The 25,512-nt window shown below is 37.2% G+C and overlaps 2 protein-coding genes across 3 annotated transcripts in view; one reads left to right on the forward strand and one right to left on the reverse strand.

The window, feature by feature from the left end:
* The window catches only part of LOC123675302 (TLR4 interactor with leucine rich repeats-like), a 46,512-nt gene that overhangs the window by 7,670 nt on the left and 13,330 nt on the right, over nucleotides 1-25,512 (reverse strand). The gene's annotated exons all lie outside the window — the stretch shown is intronic.
* LOC123675317 (dynein regulatory complex subunit 5-like) lies at nucleotides 1,493-3,412 on the forward strand. The gene has a single exon (XM_045610666.1). It carries the CDS (start codon nucleotides 1,614-1,616, stop codon nucleotides 3,204-3,206), a length of 1,593 nt encoding a protein of 530 aa, XP_045466622.1. The 5' UTR covers nucleotides 1,493-1,613; the 3' UTR covers nucleotides 3,207-3,412.

A 25,512-nucleotide genomic window follows, 5' to 3' on the forward strand; every position in this document is an offset into this window, starting at 1 on the left:
ACAGTGCCTACGTCTTTCCTCCAGAACTGTATTTTGGTGGATCATTGGTAGTTTAGAAAAACTTTAAAAAAAACTTTGGGTCAGTACAACACTTTTTTGGTTTTTTAGTATCTGATACCGGTTTTTTTTCATTTCAAACAATTCTATAGTATTTCACAAGAAAATTCAAATTATTATAAAGATCTAGTTGTTAAGCTGTGATGAATTAATTCGTTATAAGTTTTAGTGATCATTTATTTACCCAATCGGTAACGGAGATTAATAAAGATTCGATAAACTGGTACAATCATCACAAAAAAGCTAGAAACACCCTGTATCTTGAAAACAAAGCGTCTAAGGACCTTTTTTTCCTTAAAATAACCAAGAAATTCTCAACCAGATCGATTCTGTAATCACAACATTTTGGGTATTTCTTTCTCAATATACTTCTTGAAATAAAAATATAAACTTTGATGGTTTTGAGGAAAAAAAAAGAATTGAGTAATTTTTTCGATATCATTCTTAATTTTTCGATGTTACTGATTATGATATCAACAAAAAATTCAGCTTAACTAGTTTTAGGTATTTTTTTATATCAATATGAAGGAGATGAGTAGCCATTTCATGTGAAATTTGCAGCAACTTCCATAAATATTCTAACACCTAAAAAACTAAGTTGACTGAGCAAAATATATCCACTTATGAATTCGAATAAATTCTATTTCTCACCTACCACTGAACAAAATCGAGAGACCACAGATCATTTTCGCATCATAACCTTATAAAAACTATACGGCAAGAAGAAGAAATTATTTATGTCCCATTGTTCATGAAGAAACAAGACACATGTTCTCTAAGATATTAACATATGTTCCGAGCGCTAACGAATCCTTACATTCTCTGAACATGTCCGAGGATCTTTTAGAAATTTTTTAAATCTTAAGATTCCACCATCGTTATAACAACAAGCACCATGATGGACCTATGGCGTATACATTAATACTTAATTTAACCAAACATCATCTCTAATCGTAAGGTTGGTATGTTCACGGTGTTAAAAAAGGACGCATTGCTGTCTGTTGTTTAACATTAGTCGTTTTTGCCGAGAGATCCGAAATTCCAATTGGATTTAACACCACGAAAATCGAATTAAGTATGTCGAGAATGGTGTAACATCCTCGACTACAATATGGAGGACTCTTCTTGGAATGTATCCGGAATAATAATTCATTCGAATTAGCATGAGAGGCTGTGCTCCATATAAATAAAACAAAGGTGGACTTTTATATTCATTCGATACATTTCTCCGGAACAATGAAAGTTTCATTGAGGAGTCGAATATAACGAAAAAAATATATATTTCAGAATTATTCGATTTTTAAAATTTTTCAACATCTGTAAATGATCAAAGTTCTCTGGAACTTTTTTTTAGTTCCAATTTCTTGACTTTCATTCAACATGAAATATGACTCTTTCCTTCTGTTACAAAATTTGACAGATTATTTTCTATGTTCTCCCCAAATTTCTAGTAACCTTCAAATGTTGAGAACGTCGCTCAAATATTCTGTCATTTCTTTGAACCTACCGTGTTATAACTCGAAACGTTCACCCAGTGATTTAACCACCAACAACTCATGGATGTAAAGAAGTCCAAATCGAAATCAAAATCCAAAACATCCGTTCTACAGCTTGCCCCTCTGGATTACACAATAGACACAGCCAAACTAGCCAGTGAACTAGCTCAAATCTATTTCAAGGAACCCAAATGCGAGATAGTCAACAGTAGGGTACCACACACCATCAAAAAAAGCACCTACACTGAATACGAGGCGTCACCAGAAAGTTTAATTTTAGACTCGGAGCAAAACAGAAAAATCCACGCAGAAAACTTAGACTGGAATGTCGGTCATCCGCCATCTTTAGCTGACTGCTGCGTTGTTTCGCTAAGTCGAAATTTCGAGAAACTCAAACTTCTAAATGAGGTACCCTGCGAAAATAGAACCTACTTATTAGAGATATTACCAACTGATCTTCCTTTAGAGATATGCATCCCACTGATAGACTACGAACATTACTGGAAGAGAAGACACAACGACGAATTCGGCATCATAACCTACATCACCAGAGACGACTGGAACTGGAAATGCCTCTATCTAGAGAGGTATCTCAGAAAACTCGTAGAATTCGCTGAGCCTCAATACAACGATGAATTCGAGATGAACGAGATACTCACTCTCTTGGATCCCTACGTCCAAACCCTTCGAGTAACTCAGCTCCAATATTGGCTACCTCCAGTTACCATGGAGAAAGAAGACATCCCTGAAATATACCCTGAGGACCACATAGACTTCGATCCCATCTTCAAGAAATGCCAAAGGATCGACCATTTCGAATTAGAGTTTGGAATGAACGACGTTGGTGAAAATTTCGAATGGAGGATGTTCAATATATCGATAGCGGACTGTGAAAAACTAGGGAAAGCTGTTTTGAATCTCAAACTTCTGAAGATACTGAGAGTTCATAAGTCTAAATTGGAAGATCTACACTGTCAAGCTTTAGTAAAGGGGTTGGTGCTGAATACAACGATAATAGAGCTGGAGCTATCGCACTGTAGAATCGGAGATCAAGGAGCTCTATGTTTGGCGAAACTGATCGAAGTACACCCTACTCTTCAAGTTCTAAACCTTTGCGACAACTTGGTGGGTGGTATTGGAGGTGAAGGTATTGGGTTCGCCCTTCTCCAAGAGAACTCCTGCCCGTTAGTTTCGTTAGACCTCAGACTGAACCCTCTGGGACACCAAGGCGCCTTAGGTCTCATGAGAAGCCTAGTCAGGGGAAACAAACCAGAGAGGTTGAACCTGGCTTGTTGCCAATTCGAAGACATGACCTCTTACATCTTCGGCTGCATGTTGAAGGTCAACAGGAGTCTCACTTGGATAGACGTCAGTAACAACTGGTTCGGTGATTTTGGAGGCGAGAACCTGGTGATAGGTTTGAGTACTAACGAAAGTGTAAAGTGGTTGGATGTCAGGGAGACTTACATAACCCCTGAGCAACTCACTGCAGTAAAGCATTTGTTGAAGAGGAATAACCAAGAGGAGGAGAGTGAAGAGGAAGAAGAGGAGGAGATAGCGGTCGTTCAAGAAGTTAAGCCGAGCGTCACGTTTGTAGATCCCGAGAAGAAGGATGATGAAGAAACGAATGTATCCGAGCAAACTAACGACTGAAATGAAAAAATGGAATATTTGACGAAGCGAGTGGATAATTAGCTGGATTTTGGGAGCGGGTGAGGCGATGACATTGATAAAATTTGATATGTATTTCACATATGTCTTCTCATGGTAAAAAACGGTAATTTTATTATTTGGTTACAATGTTTTATGGCATAAATTATATGAAATGAAAACAATACCTATTGGGAAAAGCAGTGGAATATAATCGAATTTCATTTTTTGATAGAGAAATAATAATCTTGCAATTATATTCATATCGACAGATCCAAATATTTGAATAGCTTCAACGAAATACTTCTTCAAAGTAGTAATAAAACCTGACATTAAACTAACCAAATGTATTGTTTACAAACATTGGCACTTTAATTGGTTAATAGTTAGATGTAGGTAGTTTTTATTTCTGAGGCCCCTGCTACCAAGTTGAGATTTTTTACCACACCTGGTATTGAAATTGGTCTTCAATTGCAAAATTTTTGTTTGCCTAATGCATTCTGCACAACTGATTTTGAGTTTGTTGATCTGAGTCCACAAAATAAGGCTATTGCATTATTTGCATTATTCAAACAGTGGGTTATGAATCCTATTATTTCGATGTTCTTCACAACATTTTCTAGGTGAATATTATCAATAGGGATTCATCAAGCCAAGTAGCTTGACATTTTAACGAACTACTTGATTTGAAAATCAAGCTCGTGAAAAATTACATACTGGAGGTTGACTTGGCTTGATTTTTAGATATTCATTGCTTGACTTGATATTAAGCTACTTGATATTACTAGAGCTTGATATGCACGCGTCGCACGGCATATATTTCTGCAATCTCGTGCGCGCTTAAACTAAATAAGGGGATTCCTCGAACGCCGAGAAACTGAAACATTCGCCAGTGTGACTTCATCAGTAGTTTTTTCACATTTCTATGAAATCTATTGGTAGATTTTGGTAGTTTTAGAAATGTGTTTCCAAACTTGGACAGAATGGCCAAGGATTTGTTATCAACGCCAGCATCTTCAGTTCCTGTTGAAAGACAATTTTCCAGAGCTGCTCTTACAGTTACAAAAACTCACAATAGGTTAGGCGAAATCTATAAGATACTTCATGTGTCTTAGATCCTGAATGGAAAATTATGAAATCAAACAAAGCGTGGATGTTTCTCAATATTGAGAAACTTATTTTTTATTTTGTTATGATTCAAAGAGATTTAATTTGTTTCTATTTAAAAAAATTTGATATTTTCGGTTCTTTTATACAATAATTTCAATTATTAAAAGTGTTTTTGCAAGGTTCCTTCTCATTTCATCATTTTTTTATTGATGTGTCAATACACAAGAAAACTGCTAAAAATCGAGTAGCTTGATAATATGATTCAAGTACTTGATAAATAAATACTTGACTTGACTTGAGATTGAAAAACTACTACTTTACTTGAGCTTGAGCTTGAAAATCAAGCCAAGCCGTGAATTCCTAATCATCATTATCAACGGTTGTCGAACTTTTACCCTTACCAAGAATGAACATGTCCAGTGTTTGGATCAGCTAAAGCCTTGAATACCCATACCATTGATGAGGAATCAATACTATTTCGTTGACGTGGTATTTAGCTCAACATATATGAAATTGCAAGGAAATAGATGAGGCACCACCTCAATGGTCTCACCTGATGCGCCGCCACTGCATCAGGATGTAAGTTGGCAGGTACGCCATCAACTCAATAAGATGCTCATGCAGTTCATAAATTCTCCGTGATATATCACTTGGCGCAGTATCATTATCCTTTTTCAAAAACTCCCAATTAGTACGTTCAAGTCCGTAATCAATTCAGAGTAGACCCGATCTGATCTCAAATAAATCGAAGATGGAGCCACTGTCGTAGTCAAAAACGCAGAGGTCTGTTCTGTTACGGGCGGCAGTAATGTTGTAAAGTTTTATAGGGATGTCCATAAATCTATATCAATCCTCCTTACAGAACTGGACTCGCCTCCGTTGGTTACTTTTTAGGCCCGATATGAATTATAGATTACGTATTGTATTCAAAAAATCTTCGTTTATTTCGTATCCCTTTTTTCGCTCGCGTCGAGATTGAAACACATTTCATGTTGGCCTGCAGGACTTCTTATGGCTCTTACTAAATTGAGGTTGATGAAGAATGTGTTTCGCTTACATGGCAAAGAAATTCCGAGTAATGTCGTTACGGCGACAAGTCTGCAGACGGTATTGTTAAATGTCCTTATTTGTGCGTGGAAAACGATGGGAAAGATTCGGTTTTACGTAATACCGTGATTTAATGCTCTATGATTTTGCATTTCGCGATTGAAATGATGTATTGCCATGTGTTGACTCGGAGACATAACTTATTTTCCAAATTTCACCTTATAAAGCTACTCGTGGTCGTGGACGTCAAATAAAAAGTTTGGAATACTCAGTAAATATGTTGATTGTATTAGAAATGTTGGAATTGTGGATATTGCTCAATATCTTCTCAATAAAATAATTCAGATGTATTGAAAATGGGGTTCCCCTAATTTTTATTATTAGCTAGCTGTTGCGTCAAGTGAATTTCACGCAAACTTTACGGGCAGTTGAATATTCAGAAAGACGCATTCAGGTCGAAAAACCAACCCCAGCAGGTACAGCGAGGGCTAAAAATAGAACAAGAGCATCCTTGGCGCCACATTGTCTCTACATATGGTCATCCTGAAGTCACATCTTAGGGCAAGGAACAAAGACGTGGACCAATCAGGGACCTGGAATGCGCTTTGGTATGCAAAATCCAAAGCGCCGCTAAACATCCCCAGGAAATTGGGGTACCATATTCCGTGTGCTCGTAGCTGTTACCTTGTAAACACATAACTTGTACAGCCAAATTCAATATATTAGTTTAAGAAATCCGGGGTTTCATTATCCCAATTTAATAGAATTACAGTTGATCGATTCAACCAAAAACACTAGCAAAAATGAGTTTAGAGTCTATGTCTTATTGATTGATCCTCTCAATTCGGTAAAACGATTCATTTATTCAGAAGGCAAATAAAATAAAAACCATATTTGTCACTGCAAAGATTTCAAAGTCCTTATCCCATTAGCTTTTTCAACATACCAAAAAGATATATTATAACAAAATTTAGGAAGCAAAAATAAAGAACTTGGATATATTTACTGTTAAATTTGATAACAAAGTAAATAATAATAATAATGAAGTGAACAAAAAATAGAAGGCACAATTTTTCATGGTAATTACAAAAGACGCTCAAACTCGGCATGAGCATAGCGAACAGATTGCGCACTATTTTTTGTCATCAAAACACAGTGTTTTATCAATACAAGAAACTCGTTTCTATCCATTTTTTAAACAGCAATAAATATGCATAAGTCATCTTTGAATATCCCGATCCATACTTAACTCTAGGTTCCGAAATTCAGATACGCATTTTTTGAAGCTTGGTACTAACAAAAAAAAAGGGTAAAATACTGGCGATGCCAACTGTGCTTCAGGCCCGAGACTTTTTGAGTTATGTGTTAATAAACCCTAGTAGAATTTTGCAGTATTCTGATGGCTACATCGAGTAGGTATTTTTTCACTGAAATTTATTATATCTGTATTTTTTCACGACATTTCTATACCAACTTCAACTCCAACAACTCAAAAAAAAATAATTCATCAAAAACCCTTGCATTTATCTCCATAAGATCATTCTTATCGTTACTCCCAATCAGCATCCATAATATAACCATTTGATCGATCCATATAAGTTCACGAGATTGATTTGAAAAAAAATTGAAGATTTCATCAACCATCAAACATATTTATACGCTTCTAAAATTGGAGTTCAAAAACCGCATATCTTGATCGCCTGATCTACTAGAGGTTTTGATGAATGGTATATAGATCACATCTTCAGATATGCTCGGTTTAAAGACCTACAAAACAATTGTTTATATCTTCGGAAGTATTTTCATCTGCATTTTTAAGATTGAATTGTATTATGTGGCAATAGGCGTACCCTGCTTTGGGCTAGAGGGGTGCTTGAAAACTGCAAATGAGGTATCCAGGGTGAATTGAACAAATGTTATATATGTTATTGTTTTCATTTTCTGAATGAATTACTGATATAGTTTCATTATCAAGATTGTGTGAATGAATTGAATAATAGATTTCCCTTTGAAAATAAGGAATTTTGATGACAACTTCTATTTGGAAAAGTATTAAAAATTATTTCAGCTACTTGGAGAATTGGAAAATGTAAGATTCTAGAAATAGGTACGGCATCAGATCTTTGAATTTCTGAATTGCTCATTTTACTTCCGAGTATACCGATTATAGTGAAAGCATTGTGATCAATTTTGAGATTAAAAGTCTTTTGGTCTTTGATTTCGGAATTTCTACTCACGCAATGCATTTCGGACCATCTTGAACAACTTTGGTCATGAGTCTGTCTGTCCGCTCATTCTTGTAACAACCTCACCTTCACTACAGTTATTCTCTTATTTCAATACAACTTAGTATGGGAATTCAGTTTATACCTTAGATTGAACCCTACATATCCCAAATGTATCAATAACATATAACATCAATATGTAACGGAGAATTTTAAAGAGATATTTGGGATTAGATCCGTACAAAATTCAACGCAAGCCATTAGACCACCATAAATATCTTTTATTATCTGATTTTGCTCTTGAACAACTTGAAAATGATGAACAGAATTGCAGAATTTGTGGTGATGAAAATCCACACGAAACAGTTGATATACCATTATCTTCAGATAAAGACAATGGGCGAAGTAAATGGCTGTAAAACTTTGCTTCCGTCTGATTCCGGTATAACCAGAAGTTGTAGAGATCAGAAAATATTTTAGGGAGCGAGATCATTCATTCAAACCCCAATATACAAATTTTCAGTTCAAGATTATGATTAGTTTTCCATAAACGTCTAATATCGGAAGCATCTAGAGTTTTTAGGCTGCAAAAGAGGGCAATTAGAACACTTTGCGGCCTTCAAGCCAGAGACAGCTGTAGGAGTTCGTTTGTATCAGGGAGGATACTTCCAATATCGAGCATGTATATCCTAGCCTGTTTAAAATATGTTCACCAAAATATGAACAGTTTCCAAGAAATATGAACAGACATGCTTTCAACACAAGAAATAAATCTGCTCTAGAGATACCTTACCATCGACTTACCTCATCCCAAAAGTTTATTGACCATTGGGGCCCTGTTTTTTATAATAAAGTTCCGAATGCTTTCAAGAGATTGGATGGAAAGCGATTCAGTCTGGAGATGAAAAAGATGCTGTTGAAGACTGCTTTCTATAGTGTACAGGAATTTTTAGACAGTGATATTTTTACATGATTTCTATTTAAATAAGTCTATAATGTAATTATTGTATTTGTAATGTGTACCTACTTGTTATACAGGGTGTTTCCTAAACATGCGGCAAAAATTCAGGGGGTTGTTCCTTGGACTATTCTAAGAATATTTTGTCCTTTGATGATTTTTGAAAAACCTATTTGTTTCGAAGATATAGGGGAAACAAAATTTCAGATAATAACATTTTATTATGAAAAATTACATGAAAATTCAACTCAACCTACAAAAACTGTTGAAAATGACCACCTCTAGCCAGCATACAAGCATCCAATCTTCTCCTCATTGACTGCCGAACCCTTAATTGTTGTTGTTAATTGCTAATACATCACAAAACGAATTCAAATGAAAACCGTGTTTAATCTAATTCCTTTACCATCTGCACTTATCAATTTTTAGTCAAAAAACTGGCCGTTTTTAGTAATTGGAATGTTGTTAAACAAATTTAAAAATAAATTGTACCTACTTAGTAAACACAGTGCGGTACGCATTTTTATTTAAACTATTATTAATTTTAAAAATATGAAAAATGTTGTTCGCCCTGTATCTTCGAAACAAAGAGGTTTTTCAAAAATCATCCAAGGACAAAACATGCTTAAAATAGTCCAAGGAACAACCCCCTGAATTTTTGCCGCATGTTTAGGAAACACCCTGTATACCTTATATGTTGTTATATTTATATGACGTCTTCCTATATCTTTATAAAGAGAACAATAAATTATGATTATGATTATTATGATTAATAGGCCATCCCGGTGAATCCCCTTGTATAATGGCATGATGTAAACTTCCAAATGAAAAATTGTCGCACTTTATGTTTATTTTTTATTTTAAGGCAGTCTCACTCAACCTTTCTGTTGCCCCACTAGGCACGACCATGCAATTCGTCCAGATCTATTATGATCCTTCTTATTAATGAATTTGTGAATTCGTAAGGTAAAAACAAAGTGGCGCCATCAATTGTGTCCGCGGTCCATTTCTGAATTGTTAAAAACCGTGGGTGGTCTAAGCGGACGAAGAAGGCTTGTGTAAATAATTGCGAATCGGGCATATTAAGGACACTTTGAGACGGTGAATCGGGGTTTTTTGCGCTTCTAAAACGAAGATTGTAGTAACTTCTTCTTCTGGAGGAACAAGGATGTCAGGGTATCATTCTTTACTCGGAACTGAAAGGGTTTTTTTGCCCAAAGTCGTTTGGGAGGTCTTGGAATATTGAGCATATCAAACAGATATTAGTCTTGATATTAGGCGCATTTGAAGATCGAGCCTTCTTCCGAGAAGATGAGTTACTTGGATCAATATTTCAGAGACGTTTTTCGGGAACTTCGGTGGTCCCTAATGATTGATCGTTTAATTCGGTGCATTAATTTAGGTTGTGGACGATATCAATCAAGTCTGGGCTGGACGATAGAAATAAAATAATCAATTTCTTCGTCCTTTTTGAGTGTTCGTTTCGTAATCATTCTATTTCATCGAGATGTGCCTATTTTTCGCAATATGAGCCAGGATTGGTCTCAAACGAAATGATTTGACGAATTCGTGTACACATTTCAGTATGGCAATTCGTCTGGCCAGCCGTGAACACGATAACTCAGATTCGGATCTGGAATATCGATGTTGAGTTCGTTAATGGATAAAATTCGACTTTAGTGGTTAGAGATTCACGTCTTGACTTGATATTCAAGCTAAAGGGTGTTTTTTTAGAGCTATAGAACTTTAAATTGCAATAAAACAACGATGGATTATTCGATTGACATGAATTTTATTTATCCGCAAGATAATCTTGTGGCATTACATTTCAAATATGATTTCTGGCATATGACCGCCACGGCTGGCTCGGATGTAGTCCAATCTGGACGTCCAATTTTCGATGACTTTTTCCAACATTTGTGGTCGTATGTCGGCAATAACACGGCGAATGTTTTCTTTCAAATGGTCAAGGGTTTGTGGCTTATCCGCATAGACCAATCACTTCACATAGCCCCACAGAAAGTAGTCTAGCGGTGTTAAATCACAAGATCTTGGAGGCCAATTCACAGGTCCAAAACGTGAAATTAGGCGGTCACCAACCGTGTCTTTCAATAAATCGATTGTGGCACGAGCTGTGTGACATTTTGCGTCGTCTTGTTGGAATCACAGGTCCTGGACATCATGGTTGTTCAATTCAGAAATGAAAAAGTTAGTAATCATGGCTGTATACCGATCACCATTGACGGTAACGTTCTGGCCATCATCGTTTTTGGAGAAGTACGGACCAATGATTCCACCAGCACATAAAGCGCACCAAACAGTCAGTTTTTCTGGATGGAACGGTGTTTCGACATACACTTGAGTATTAGCTTCACTCCAAATGTGGCAGTTTTGTTTGTTGAGGTAGCCATTCAACCAGAAGTGCGCTTCATCGCTAATGACGTAGTGCGCGATACGTATTCCGCACAAAACCATTATTTTCGAAATAAAATTGCACTATTTGCAAGCGTTATTCAGGCGTGAGTCTATTCATGATGAATTGCCAAACCAAACTGAGAATAAATCACTTGACAGCTGTTGAATTTGTCGCCATCTTGAAAATTAATGCCAACTTAAAGTTATATACCTCGAAAGAAACACCCGTTATTATAAACGTAGCCTCCATGGTGAAAATGAACCCCATAACTGAAGATGATTTTCGACGAAAATCTGGATCATTTTGATGCATTTCAAGGACTCAATCAGCGAAGATACGATGTTACTGGTGATCGAACGGCTTGAGTTCTTGTGTTTAATGAACTTTAAAAGCCTCAAGACCTAAGTCTTGTCAAAATGAGAGGAATCGACAAACCAGGGTTTTCGTAAACACTACTGCAGCAATAATCTCAGTTGTTCTTGAGCGATACACACGGTTTCGATTCTTCACATCACTTACTTGTCCCAGCAGTTCAAATTTTTCCACCAGTTCCACTACTGCCGACCAAGGAGGTGCTTCACGACGATCCAAAAGTTTTCACCATTTTTGTATTGATTGATTTTAACAATTTCATTTTGTTGTTGAAGCGAGTATCATTCTATTTTTAATAATGGTATATTTTTTACTTGTCAAATGTCAAAAATGATAGTTTCAAAGTGACAACTGCCCAGATAGCGGGCTATTCAAAATGAAACATTATTTATTGGAGAACTCTTAAGTTTAATGCAATAGACTATAGGTTAGCAGATATCAACTTATTGTTCATTGAATTGACTAATATATTCTGAAAGAAAAAGCTTGTAATACCTATGGAACGAAATTGTTCCAAAATATATTCTGATCCACTCTCCATGATTCCCTTGGAAAGTCGAAGAGCTTATTTTTATTGTGGTAGCCAACTCTGTCAGTTTGTTTCAATACGTTAATTACTGATGAATCAATCAACAGAAAATTAATCAATGGAATGTGCGTTGGAGTAATATTGCCCAATCAATAATTAAACTAAACTCAACTTTCAATATAGTTAGTGAGTTCTGAAGTTCCTACAAATTGCATAAATATGCTATGACCTTTAATAGCCCACTTACAATCTGATAGCTTCAATATTTCCAGAAAATAGCTGGTGTTATAATCAGTGGGCATCAATGAAAAAATTAGTGTAAAATTGAAAGCATATTACCTTCTACGGAGATAACGAACCTAACGAGCATTTTCATTTTCAATTAAACTAATGGGTGTACGGTGATTATTAGAAAATTATTCTAGCGCATCCACCAGAATCTTGTTTCGTGTTATGAGGCAACACATCATACATTTTCACAGGTAAGAAGTCGATTAAGGAACTATTACAACTACCCAAATATTGTGGGCGTAATATATTCAGAGACGCCTTTCTAAATTCTTTGATTTGACTGGCCAACCAACTGCTGTCTGGTGAGAAACACACACGATACGACATTTTATTGGTATGTCGAAAGAACATTTGTTTCAAAAAATCTTGAACGGAAAGGTCGGCGTATTTGAAAAATTCGAATTCATTCAATATGCCTTGTTCAACATACGAATCGATATTTTTTGGAAAATTGAGAAACATTACTCGTTTCTACGATATTATCTTCAAAAAGAATTCGTAAATTCGTAATTTTGATCCTTATCGCCTCATAAGTAGAACCAATATGGCGTTCATAAGAAAAAAAATTACTAACGCGTCTCTGAAACAATGGAAAACAGAAAAAAACTGACGACATCATTATAATCCCTATATTGGATAATGGCTACAAACCGAATTTCGTGAAGTTATACCCAGAAACAAATAACTTAGGTATACAGAAAAAGAGAAAATCTCGATTTTCAGTTTTTTCGAGATATCTCGGGAACCATTGAAGTCATTTTGGATCTGTTAACGGCAACACACTTATCCCTAAATAACGCAACTTTTTTGTATTTTAAGCAACTATGTATCTCTAAATAGTTGTAACCCTGTCTACAGAGAAAGAAGTTTCTTGGGTTCAAAGTGGAGTCAAAATATTAAACTGAAGCTGTAGTCAACTTCATATTTACATCACTACGGACAGTCAGGCCACGCTGAAATCCTTGGAATCATATAGGCAGAGGTCTCTATTGAGATGGGTGTGCCGTAATACCATAAAGCAACTGGACAGAGGAAATAAATTAATTCTACTATAGGAACCGAGGCATTGTGGAATTGAAGGAAACCGAATGCCGATGAACTTGCAAAAAGGGCATCAAGGTTGACACCTGTTGGTCCTGAGCCCTTTTGTGGGCTTGGAAAGACAAATATGAGGCAGCGGTTCAAAAATGGGAGTGGACAATAGAATAACCCTTTGGAGAAACACTCCGGGTCTTCTTTAGACAAAGAAATTCGTAAGTTTTCACCGACTCATACCAGGAAGCTTCTGAAGCTACAATGAGCTGAGCTTCGGGTAATGGTTGGACTGCTGACATGACACTGTCGGTGCAAATACCTTCTGTACCGCATGAGTAAGTCAGCAGATGAAATCTGCAGGCTCTGTGGAAAGGAGGTAGAAGCAGCCGAACACATTTTGCAAATGCCCAGAGCTGACTTGCCTAAGAACCACTCACAAGGGAAAGTTAGTTCTGGATACTCACGAAGTGATAGCCAAGGCTCCTAAGGATGTCGTCGGTTTCGTTAACCGTATCGACGGCCTTTTTGGGTTTGTATGAATAGGTAGGATTAAGAACAAAAGATCAAATTGGTCGAAGTTCCCAGAAGGCTAACAGAGCTGCAACGACCTCGATTCAGTGAATAATAATGTGGCGGCTTCTCATAAAACTCCACATAGCAACAATAAACACAGCATTCGGTAGCCTAGACGTTAAGAGGTAGACTCACTCACCGAGATGCGACAAGGTTCCGGGTTCGAGTCCCGGCGGCTCCCGATAATAATAAATTCCCCAAGCGTCTGTGACACGGCACACACAAATATACCAAAGTCACACTGATGAGTCCGGTGTGTGTGCCAGGGACGAAACGCATAAGTAGGCATATGTGAAATCCTACAATAATAATAATAGTGATAATATAGTTCTTGAGATGCTGTCAGTGAGCATCCAATTTGGGACACCCTGTACAATGTCTTTCATTGTACAATGACAAAATAACAATAAGGGAACGTCAACGTTACTTTTGTATAACTTTTTTAGAAGTTTTGAATAACACTCGGCCCTCTTAATAGATTACCCTGTGTATTTCACAAACTGGTCATGGCGAAGCCAATACTGTTTGACATTATAACAGAGTACTCGAACTAAGAGAATTGACAAAAAATTCTACGGACGACTTGTTTGTTACAGGGTGAATTATGAACTAAAGGAATTTCCTTTCAAATAATTTTTGACTCACCGCGTATCTAACAATAATTTTCATTGAAAATCCAGCCTCATTACCTTATGGGTAAGCAATATTTGTCGCGCAAAAGTGTTTTCCACAAGATATTTTCCTACGAGAAATGTTACTTCAAAGAAATGCCATTTTCCAATTTCGACACCCTATATCTTCTCCCAGAAGGATTCGGGTTCGAGTCCCGCTCGAAGAGGTAATTTTTCCAGAATTGAAAAATTGTCTACAAGCCACGATATTATTTTCATTAATTAACACACAGGCATTGAACCATTATTGTTTTTATTATCCTGTATACAACCGGACAGACTTTACCACGGATTTATATCGATGAATCGAACCTTATGAGTGGGAAAACTACAGACATGGTGACTAAATGCAAAGCGTCCTATTCGAAGAACGATAGTTAAAAATTGATCAGTCAGTACTAATTGGAACTAAGTCTCAAGCTACCGGTAATCTAGAAGAAAAGAACTGGTGTCTAAAGGGTTGACACCCGGTAGACATCCGTCATCCACCAGATGCATAGATAAGCGAGAGACGAATGGCCTACCTATCGATATATCGCGTAGAACGGAATAAATAATAACGTCAGAAACTGTTCACGAAGCCCACTGGCACCTAGTCACCCACGTGATACTCTGTGTATACGTTGTCCAAGCCCACTCTTGAGGACCGACTCCTTCACATCAACTTATTTCCACATCGAAGATTTAAATTACAAATATTCCCTATACCGGTGCAGCTATCTTATCTCTTTCGCGCTTTTAATGACACCCTGGTCGCCCAATGGGTCTTTGTTAGTCGGTGGAGACACCTATACGATGAATATTCATCTTAATTCGGTACTGAAATGTGTCCGTTTGGTAGTTTGACGGGTTTATCGGAGGGTTATCTTCGGTTTATTTGTGTATGTTCATTCATAAATTGAGGAAAGTAGACGTTTGATGTGACTATATCGGTTTAATGTGACAAATGCGCGTTTGAAGATCTTTTTTTATGATGTTTTATAGTTGGTGCTTTCACTTAAAACGAGAATTTTCATTGGAAACTAATGAGTTTTTTTTAAAAGCTTGAGAACTTTGAATAATGATACAAGACAGAAATATTGTGTAATGATTATTTTATTATTATAATCTGATCGATAATTTCATGGCATTTTATTTTTATTCAATAAAAATGGCCGTATGGCGTCAATGGTAATTTGAATATTGACTTCCAATGCTTCAAGAGTTGCTGGTTTGTCGGACAAAACCAATTCCTTAACATAGCCCTATTAAAAGTAACTTCATCGAATACAATTCTTCGGTAAAAATGCTCATTTTCGTTTCAAATTAGCACAAGCAGAGAAAATGTGACGTATACGATGGTCATTTAACTTACGTACTTTATAAGTACGTAAGCCAAGATATTTTTCCACGCAGTCGAAGGACTAAGGCCATCAAGTTGAGAACGGCGACGTATCGACATTTCGGCTACCACAACAATATTCTCTTCGGTACGCACATTTCTTTGTTTTGTTGATGGTTTTGAATCGAGAAGAGTGAAATTAGTTCGCAAACGATCAATAACTGCACGAATTCCTTTCTCACTGTGCCAATTATGTTGAACGTGAATTGAACGAAACTCAATGAACTTCGCGAAAAGATTAATTTTTTTCGAAGTAAATTTCAACAATTTGGAAGCGTTGCTCTGGTGTTACGATTCTTGATGAATTGCCAAAACTTACTAGACAGAAATGTCAACACAATTTGACATTTTCAACTGTCAAACCATAGACAACAACAATCTACATTTCCAATGCAGCTAAAAAAGATGCCCATTAGACATACGATTAGAAAACCAGTAAACAAGAAGGGTTATTTCAGAAAACATCAACAAAGTCCGCTGATGAATAATAGGGGACCCAAAACCGACCCCTGAGGAATACCTGAGGATGCCACAAACTCTGCCGTAGATTATCCGAAGTAGGTATGTACTGTTTTCTCTCCTTATTTTGTGGAGGTGCTCTAAAATGGTTTCATCATCCAGTAGAAAGGCTCAAAGCAAGCTCTAAGCAGGAAATTCTCCAGAGAGATCATTGTTCAAGTTGAAATCTCCTGAGAAAAATGTCACTACCCTGTTGTCCAATCTCTTACCGAGTTATCTCGAAATGCAGTATACATTTTGGAAGAGTATTAAACTGCTTGTCAAAAGTTGAGGATATTGAATTAATTTGTGTTTTTGTCTTCAAAACACCCAATTTCCTTGTGGAAGCGAAGTACCAATTTCTGTGATTTCAGATTCGAGCAGCTTGATATTTTGCTTGTATATAAAGAGTGATCATCTCAAACTTCTCGCAAAATTTCATAGAAAATTCAAGAAGAATATCGAAAAAGAACCCCAATATTTCAGTGACAACTGAGTTGAAATTTTGGGAGTGTATATTTATAGAAGAACAATTCCAAACTGGGTCGTTTTTAGATGATTTGTGTTAATTCATGAGAGGATCTAGGAAACAATATAAACCATAGTGTGAAATTTGCGGTGTTCTCACAATAACGACAGCTTCTGCCATCTGAATGTTGTGCCAAAGTGGGAAACCAAAGTTCACGTTCGAGTTTGGTACACAGGCAAGAACTGCATCTCCCATACAAAATGCCTTATTAAAAGTAGTGCGTCCGAGGTAGCAGGGAGATCTTAGAGACTGAATCAATGGAACAGAGACTGAACGAGTTCCTATATGTCCGATTAAGGCCGTTGAACATGTCCAAATAAAGAGGGGCGTAAGTGAAGACAGAGCTCTCCAAGTTTCAGCGGGTCCAGTGGCGTAGGTCGACAATTTTTTTTAATCCATAAGTTGAGTTCGAAATGGAAGAGGGATATTCGCAGTTATGTTATAGAAACTAACCGAAAGTTTACACCTCGTTTTCTTCCAGTTACTTTCGTTTAAGTGACTTTTTTATGTTGTGGTGATCTAAATTTTTTGAATTCTTGTTTAGTTTTATTGGGAAATGGTTCAAAATGGCCATAAAAAAATTTTCGATCTAATGCTCGTCAAATGTTTTTTTTTCATCATCTAAATCATTTTTTAAATACAGAAACGCATAACGATTTTAAAAACATCTCGTGACGCAATTTTAACAAGTTTAATCATTTTTTGTCTATGTGTCAGAAATACGCACGAGGCAATTAAAAATCAAATTTTCATTATGCCAAGCCAAGGACGATGTCAACTTGGCATCTTGGGATACTTGATGCTGTTCTTACACAATTGCAAGTGGCCAATTTCTTCAGTATTAGCCAAAGTGAGATATCACGTCACTTTTTTACTGGAACTATTCATGAAAGACCCATAAGTAGTGCTACATATAAGGTGCTACAACGCCAATAAAATAGCATGTTTCAACTATTTCGGTGAGAAGTCTCTCAACATTTGTAGAATGACAGGTCAACGTCTTCGAAATGCTATAAGTACCTTAATGTTCCTAAGCAGAATGCGTCTCTATGAAGTCAATCTATAACATCGAGATGCTTGTTAAAAAGAGTTCCATTCCCGAAGACAATCGTCAATAGTTAGAGTGGCAATAAAGTGGATGCACTGACGAGATGCTTTGGCAACGAATTGAGGAGAATATTCCAAATAACTTGGTGGAAAGCAAGCAGAGAAGATATCATGCACGTAATGATCACATCTTGTATTGAAGGAGAATACAAGTTCTCAGAACTTAGGTTTTTCGTTGAATTTTACTTTTTCAAATATCTTTCTTATTTTAAACAGGTACATCATTTCTTGGAAATCTTATAATTCTAACCTGCAATAGTCTACATATGCATATTCCCACGGGAAATTGGGCTTTTATAAGACAAAACACAAAAAACAACAGGGAAGTGTCATTTTTCTCAAGAGATTTCAACTTGATCAAAGATCTCCCTGGATAATCTCTTGCTTAGAGCTTGCATTGAGGCCCTCTGCTGAATGATGAAACCGTGGATGAAACCATTTGAGTGCACCTGTACAAAATAAGTAAAGAAAACCGTACTTCGGATTCACCTCGGCAAAGCTTGTGGCATCCTCTGGCATTCCTCAGAGGTCGGTTTTGGGTGCGCTGTTATTTGTCATCATTATCAATGACATTTTCCGTTTCTCGAGGTATGAATGCCTACTTTATGTGGACGACTGCAATTTGTTTCGGTGGATTCTGTCGGTTGAGGGAACTTCATAGTGATATCGATGCGTTCAATCGTTGGTGCGGGAGAAATACACTTCATCTCAACATAAATCAATGTTGTTTTAATTTCGAAGGATTGCACCAATTGAATTCCAATACAATACTGAGGGTCACATTCTTTCTAGAGATGGTATGCGAAAAACAAACCATTTAGTAAAACTTGCAGCATTTCAATTCAAATACCTTAATACTCCAAAGTCGCCAGTCCACCGCCACTGCTCACGGTAAACCGTGCCCTCATAGATGTACCTACTCGAATATATTATATCATCGGATCTTCATTGTTGGCTCGGTATATACATCGATTTCGCAGATTTATTATATTCTTGCAGCTACCAGCTGCAGCCTCGAAAAAGGAAGTTGTGCGAGCCTTGGCATATCTTCCCCCATCTTTACCGGGGGGACTGGGCATAAATATTGAATGCAGCATACCATCAAACGATGAAAGGCATTATATTTTATTGTATTCGGATCGCGGGCCAAGATATCATGGAGAGGAGTATATTATGTATTATGTCGTCATGTGGCTAGGAAGGAAAGCTGGAAGTACCGTAGGCGCTTTTTTAACTTGTGCAGAATGAATTATAGGGAGTATGTAAGCTTGTATGGAGCACTAGGATACCTGTATACGTAAAATTCTACTTCCGTGAGTACCAAAGTTAGAGAAAGCTTTGTAAAGAATTAGTTAATTATGTACCAAGGACCTTAAGTAGATGTGTATGTCCTAGTGGTGACCACTTTGCAAATCCTTCCAATTCTCGTGGTTTATACAGATTTTTATGTCATTTATGTCATTCCAGTTATAAATACCAAATTATGAGATCATTGCGCCGAAACCTTCACATTTAGTGAATTTGTTTGGTGTATACTTTCTTATCTAGAAATACAATTCCAAATTGACAAAATATTGATGATCAGAGAACACATCAACGAAAAGATGGAATTAAAGTGTCTAAAATTGCCATTTCAATTGTTGATTTGTATACTTATGTCTCAGAAGAGTAATAGAGAAGATCTATGACTACCTGTTGAGACTGCTAACTAGGTATATCTGAAGCAGAGCATCAGAGAATTATGTATTTGGGTTTGTGCTATCGTGAAAAATATAAAGGACACTGTCTGCGTCGAACATCAGCGACTCTTTCAGTACTCCTGTACCAGTATGACTATACACAGGAATGCCTTGGTGGCTGGCAGAGTACGTATATTTTTGAATATAATATATAATAATAAACTTTATTTAGCACTCGGCTATTGAAAACAATACAAATGTAATCCACTAACTTAATTGAAGGTTGAAGGATAAATAGAAGACAGTATCTCTTCCAAAAATGAGTATTCAACTTATACCCAACGACATCCTTAGTAGCCTTGGCTATTACTTCATGAATATCCAGAACTGACATTCCCATATGAGTGGTTCTTAGGCCAGTCAGTCCCGAGCATTTGCACACTGTGTTCAGCTGTTTCTACCTCCTTTCCACGTAGTCTGCAGATCTCATCTGCTGACTTACCCATGCGGTACAAAAGGTATTTGCACCGACAGTGTCCTGTCAGCAGTCCCACCATTACCCGAAGATCAGCTCGTGGTTGCTTCAGGAGCTGTCTGGTATAGGTCGGTGAAGGCTCCTCAAATTTATTTGCATGAGCAAGACCCGGAGTATTCCTCCAGAGGATTTTCCTATTGTCCCTCTCCCATTGTTGAACCCCTGTCTTGTATTGGTATTTGCCAAGCCCACAGAAGGGCTCAGGGCCAACAGGTGTCAACCTAGATGTCCTTTTTTCAAGTTCATTGGCTTCTTACGTTCCTTCAACACCACAATTCCCCGGTACCCATAAGAGAGTACCACTCGGAACATAAACCACACTATCCTACGGCAAAGTCGCCACGCTCCCCTATGGCGATGGTAGGTGTATTGAGCAGGGGTCACCGACGATTCCATCCGTGTTCCCGGGATGAAACACCACAATTATTTTAGGCATTAAATATTGTCTGAGAACGCCTCTCCAACTTCACACTTCTACATATCAAATTTATAAAGCGGTTGATCAGTATAGCCGGGCGTCATAATATATCATCTTCAATGGGAAAAAACACTAATTTTCGAAATTTGTTTACAAAAATAGAGCCTCAAGCACGATTGTAGAAAAAATCAATTAAAACGAGAGTTCCACCCAAAATGATTATTTCACAGCATGATGTTCGTTAAGTATGCGTCTTTTAGTGGGTTAGAAATATTAAGAAATTCTCGCCTCAATCCATTTCTCATCATAATCGAATGGAATATGAGAAAACCAGATTAATAATTTCATCTATTTACATTATTGATTATGCACTGGACTTAAATATCGCGTGTTATCAATTTTTTCGACCTAACCAATCATTCACGAAACCCATTGGCTGTCAAACAAGAAATATTCTCACGAGAAATTAATTTATCGAATTAAAACTTATCAAAACAGGTGTACAAAATGAATATATCAATCCGTAATTAGTTTTGCTCTGATAAACTGCTTCTTGGAATCATTGACACCGTAGGTGAGCTTTTACCGACATAAGCTGTCATTAAGAAATCTATTGCATTTCTATGATTGCAATTGCGAGGAATTGGTTCGTTTTTAATTTCGACAAATTTAATCATTTCCGAGAAGTGTTAGCATAATGAGTGTGTAATAGTAATATCCATGCGGAGAATTGAAAAATCTCGATGTAAATCAGGTGTACCCACACTTGAAACCCAAGTATACCTGAACTGGCGAACATGTGGGTTTTGAACACTATTTTGAATATACACGGACATGCAAAGTATGACTTGAGTCGGGTATCTTTGAGGTGAAAGGCATCATTAGTATTGTATGCAGAGTGCTTGAATTTTTCCAAAATTGAGAGATGCCTTGATTAGCACATTATTACAATAAATCGAAGATGATTCGATATGGGTTTGAACATAGATTTTCAATGGATACCATAACATTTATCTCCTGTGAACAGTTTTCGATGAATAAAGAGATTTGTATCTTTTTATTCGGAAACGATTCGAAAAATAATTCAAAAAATCTCACTGTATATGATGTGGAATAAGATTTTCATCGAACTTGATTACTCTATGTTTTTAGGTTGATTTCTTTCAGTTCTCTTATAAGATGTAGTAGAAAGAAATACATTATTTTTCCAAAAATTGACTTTTGTTATTTGTATCTCTCGTTGTATAAGTCCGATCAGTTTCTACTAGACGGCGTTAGAAAGATGAGATTTCGTACTACAAAAACTTTTGTGACAGTTTTGTGATTAGCGGACTCAGTTTAGTTTTGGCACGCGTAAGATGGACACTAGCAAAGAGAAAAAGCGCTATATTCAACAGTATTTCTTTGATTGAGGCGAAAATACAAGCCAGGTGGCTTAGAATGTAAATGGTGTCCTGATACTGTAACAGACAATCTAGCGCAATATTGGTTTCGATGTCAGGAATCCACCACGCGCTGGAAGGCCAATTGTCGATAAAATCATGAACTTTGTCGAGTCCGACCATTATGAGCTTTAGCCAAAGAGCTAAAGATTGCAATAAAACCGTTTGGAACCATTTGCATAAAGATGGTTTCAAAAAGAAGCTCTAGTTTGTGTGCCACTCGTTCTGACGGAAAAGACCTCATGGACCGAAATTCATTTACGAATCGCTGCTGAATCGCATCAAAATCGACCCATTTTCGAAGAGGTTGATGACTGGTGATGGCAATGTCAACGACAACGTCAAGCAAAAACGGTCGTGATCGAAACGCAGTGAGCCGTTGAAAACGGTAGCCAAGCTAGAATTGAAGACCAGGAAGGTTTTGCTGTGTGTTTGGTGGGATTGACATGGATTATCAATTATGAGCTGCTCGCCTGTTACTTCGGAACTGTACTGTCAACAATTGGACAGTCTGAAGGAAGCAAACACCCAGAAGCTCCGGGATCTTGGTTGGGAGGTTCCGGACCTAGCACCAAGTGATAACCATCTGTCCATGGTGAACAATTTATACATTATGATACAAATAGGTATAATCGATCGAATAATGAAAGGAACATTATAATAATGATCGTTTCATTGATTCAATAGAAGTTGTTCTTTGATTTGATGAAAACAATTCATGAATATGAGGAACCAATTTTGTTTGTAATGATGTTTTCCTACAACTGCTATGAAAAGTAGCGTATTCTTCATAGCTTACTCAATTTCAAAACAATGTATTGCTCATACTGTGGGAAATATTGTTTCTCACGGCACTTTGCCCACACCTCGCTTGGTAGACCAATGAAATTGGGCTTTTGAGTCGTTTCTATGGAAACGCAATAAATTAGCACATACTGTCAACGAAAGCCATTTTGATTTGAATTATTGAAATTTGTGCAGTTGTAGGAAAATTATAGTGTGCAACATATGGAGAAAGTCCTTTTTTCGCTCGTGTGTTCGCGACACTCGCCTTTCAGGCTCGTGTCACAAACTTCCACATCGCGAAAAAAGTTAGACTTTCCCCACTTGTTGCACAATATACTATTCTGTTCATCGGATAAAATATGATAACTGAATTCATCAAAACAATGAACTTTTTCATGGAAGTTATATGCACACCTTTGATTCAGTTTGCATTTTTGGATAACGATTATGGGACACAAGAAAAAATATCAATTTGGCATCACCGCTGATAGGAAATGGGGAAACCAACATCGAAAGTTTGAGAAAAAGCGACGCCAAACAATAAAAATTCCTTCTCGGTTTGAAAAACTTGACCATGATTGACAAACAATGTCTCTGATAATTATGTTAATATTTCCCCATCCGTACATAGCAAAAATACCAACACTCCCACGCGAATTAAGTTGCCATATGTTGATCCATAAAATCAGGTCCCAAACACAAGCCGATAGCTTTTGTTGGGGCATTCAGTTCTATCGTTGTGGCGACCTGAATTTTATCATGGTATATGGGAATAATATGTAAACCAAGTAGCTATTAGAAGATATAACCATTCAAGTCGGTATGAGAAGGTTTCGTTATACATCAACGTATCACTGGTAGGTGGGGCAACAGCGCATCCCACACAATTAGTCCCACGTGCTTTTCGGTAAGGTGAAGGAGTTGTACGGGGGACGACGGACAAGTTTTGCGGCAGGGGATCTTGACGAGATTATGAATCATGTTTGGCAATAGGGAAGTATCGGGTGTTTTTTTTTCGAGGTATATAACTTTAAGTTGGCATCCTCAAGTGTATGTCGAAACACCGTTACATCCAGAAAAACTGACTGTTTGGTGTGGTGGAATCATTGGTCCGTACTTCTTCAAAAACGATGATGGCCAGAACGTTACAGTCAATGGTAATCGGTATAGAGCCATGATTACTAACTTTTTCATTCCTGAATTGAAAAACCATGATGTCCAGGAGCTTTGGTTCCAACAAGACGGCGCAACATGTCACACAGCTCGTGCCACAATCGATTTATTGAAAGACACGTTGGGTGACCGCCTAATTTCACGTTTCGGACCTGTGAATTGGCCTCCAAGATCTTGTGATTCAACATCGCTGGACTACTTTCTGTGGGGCTATGTAAAGTCATTGGTCTATGCGGATAAGCCACAAACCCTTGACCATTTGGAAGACAACATTCGCCGTGTTATTGCCGATATACGGCCACAAATGTTGGAAAAAGTCATCGAAAATTGGACATCCAGATTGGACTACATCCGAGCCAGCCGTGGCGGTCATATGCCAGAAATCATATTCAAAATGTAATGCCAAAAGATTATCTTGCGGATAAATAAAATTCATGTCAATCGAAGAATCCATCGTTGTTTTATTGCAATTTAAAGTTCTATAGCTCTAAAAAAAACACCCTTTATATACACTACACCAAGTTATCAACGCAAGAACTTTCCAGATGAAAAACCTACTTTCCTACGCTAAAATTCCAGCACACATGTATTCTAGATGACAAAACCTATGAACGAAATAATTGCACAATTCTAGAAAAATAAATCCAAAATACCCGAAAGATAGTGTCGAAGTCTACGCATTTCACTGAAAACCAGCACTGCCTGACACAAAAACCGTTTTACGGCATAGTCATCCACACTTTGCTATGGAGATGGTAGGTGTACATGGCAGGCATCACTGAGTTGCTATACTGAAGATTTTCTTCAGTGGTCCTGGGATGAAACACCGCAATCCCCGAGAGAGGGCGCATCTTAAAAATTGACTGCAAACGCCAAACAAGTATCAAATTTTGTGAATATGAAAATCCCGTGTTTGTACCCCTATTCTAGATACTCGCTTCAAAAAGACAGATCTTACTCAAAAATGGTGAACTAAGGACAATTAAGTACAAATTTTCAATGTGAAGAGCTCTGTTTTATGGTTGATCTCTCAGTCCTCTTCTAGGAATTTCCTAAACTTGTTCGATGGAATTGAGGTCTGATCTACGAGCTATACCCCTGAGTCAAAAAGAGAGTCAGCTGATTGGAATGTGCAGTCAGTGAAAGCTGTTCAAAATGACCAAAATTTAAAACATGAGCTGGCATGGTTATGGCATCCGTATTCAAGAACGTGCATGGTATATTGTTCATCATTCACCATCTTGGCAAAGATCAAAACATCAACAGTGAATATTACATAACGATATTGGATAGATTGAGGTGAAAACTATAAAAAGTCCTCAAATCCAAAAGAAAAAAAAACACTTTCACCAAGACAATACTCCTTGTCGAAAAAAGATGAAAAACATGGTCAAATTAAACTAATTGGGCTTCCCACTGCTTGAACACCCAGCTACAAATTCTTCCGACATACGACGTTTAGAGAGTCGAAAAACTGACTAATGTTGTCTAAGAATTCTTCTTAAATTTCTTTCATTACACACAAATGAGCATC

Source organism: Harmonia axyridis, chromosome 1 (assembly GCF_914767665.1).
Source record: "Harmonia axyridis chromosome 1, icHarAxyr1.1, whole genome shotgun sequence".
In the NCBI taxonomy this organism is placed as follows: Eukaryota; Metazoa; Arthropoda; class Insecta; order Coleoptera; family Coccinellidae; genus Harmonia; species Harmonia axyridis.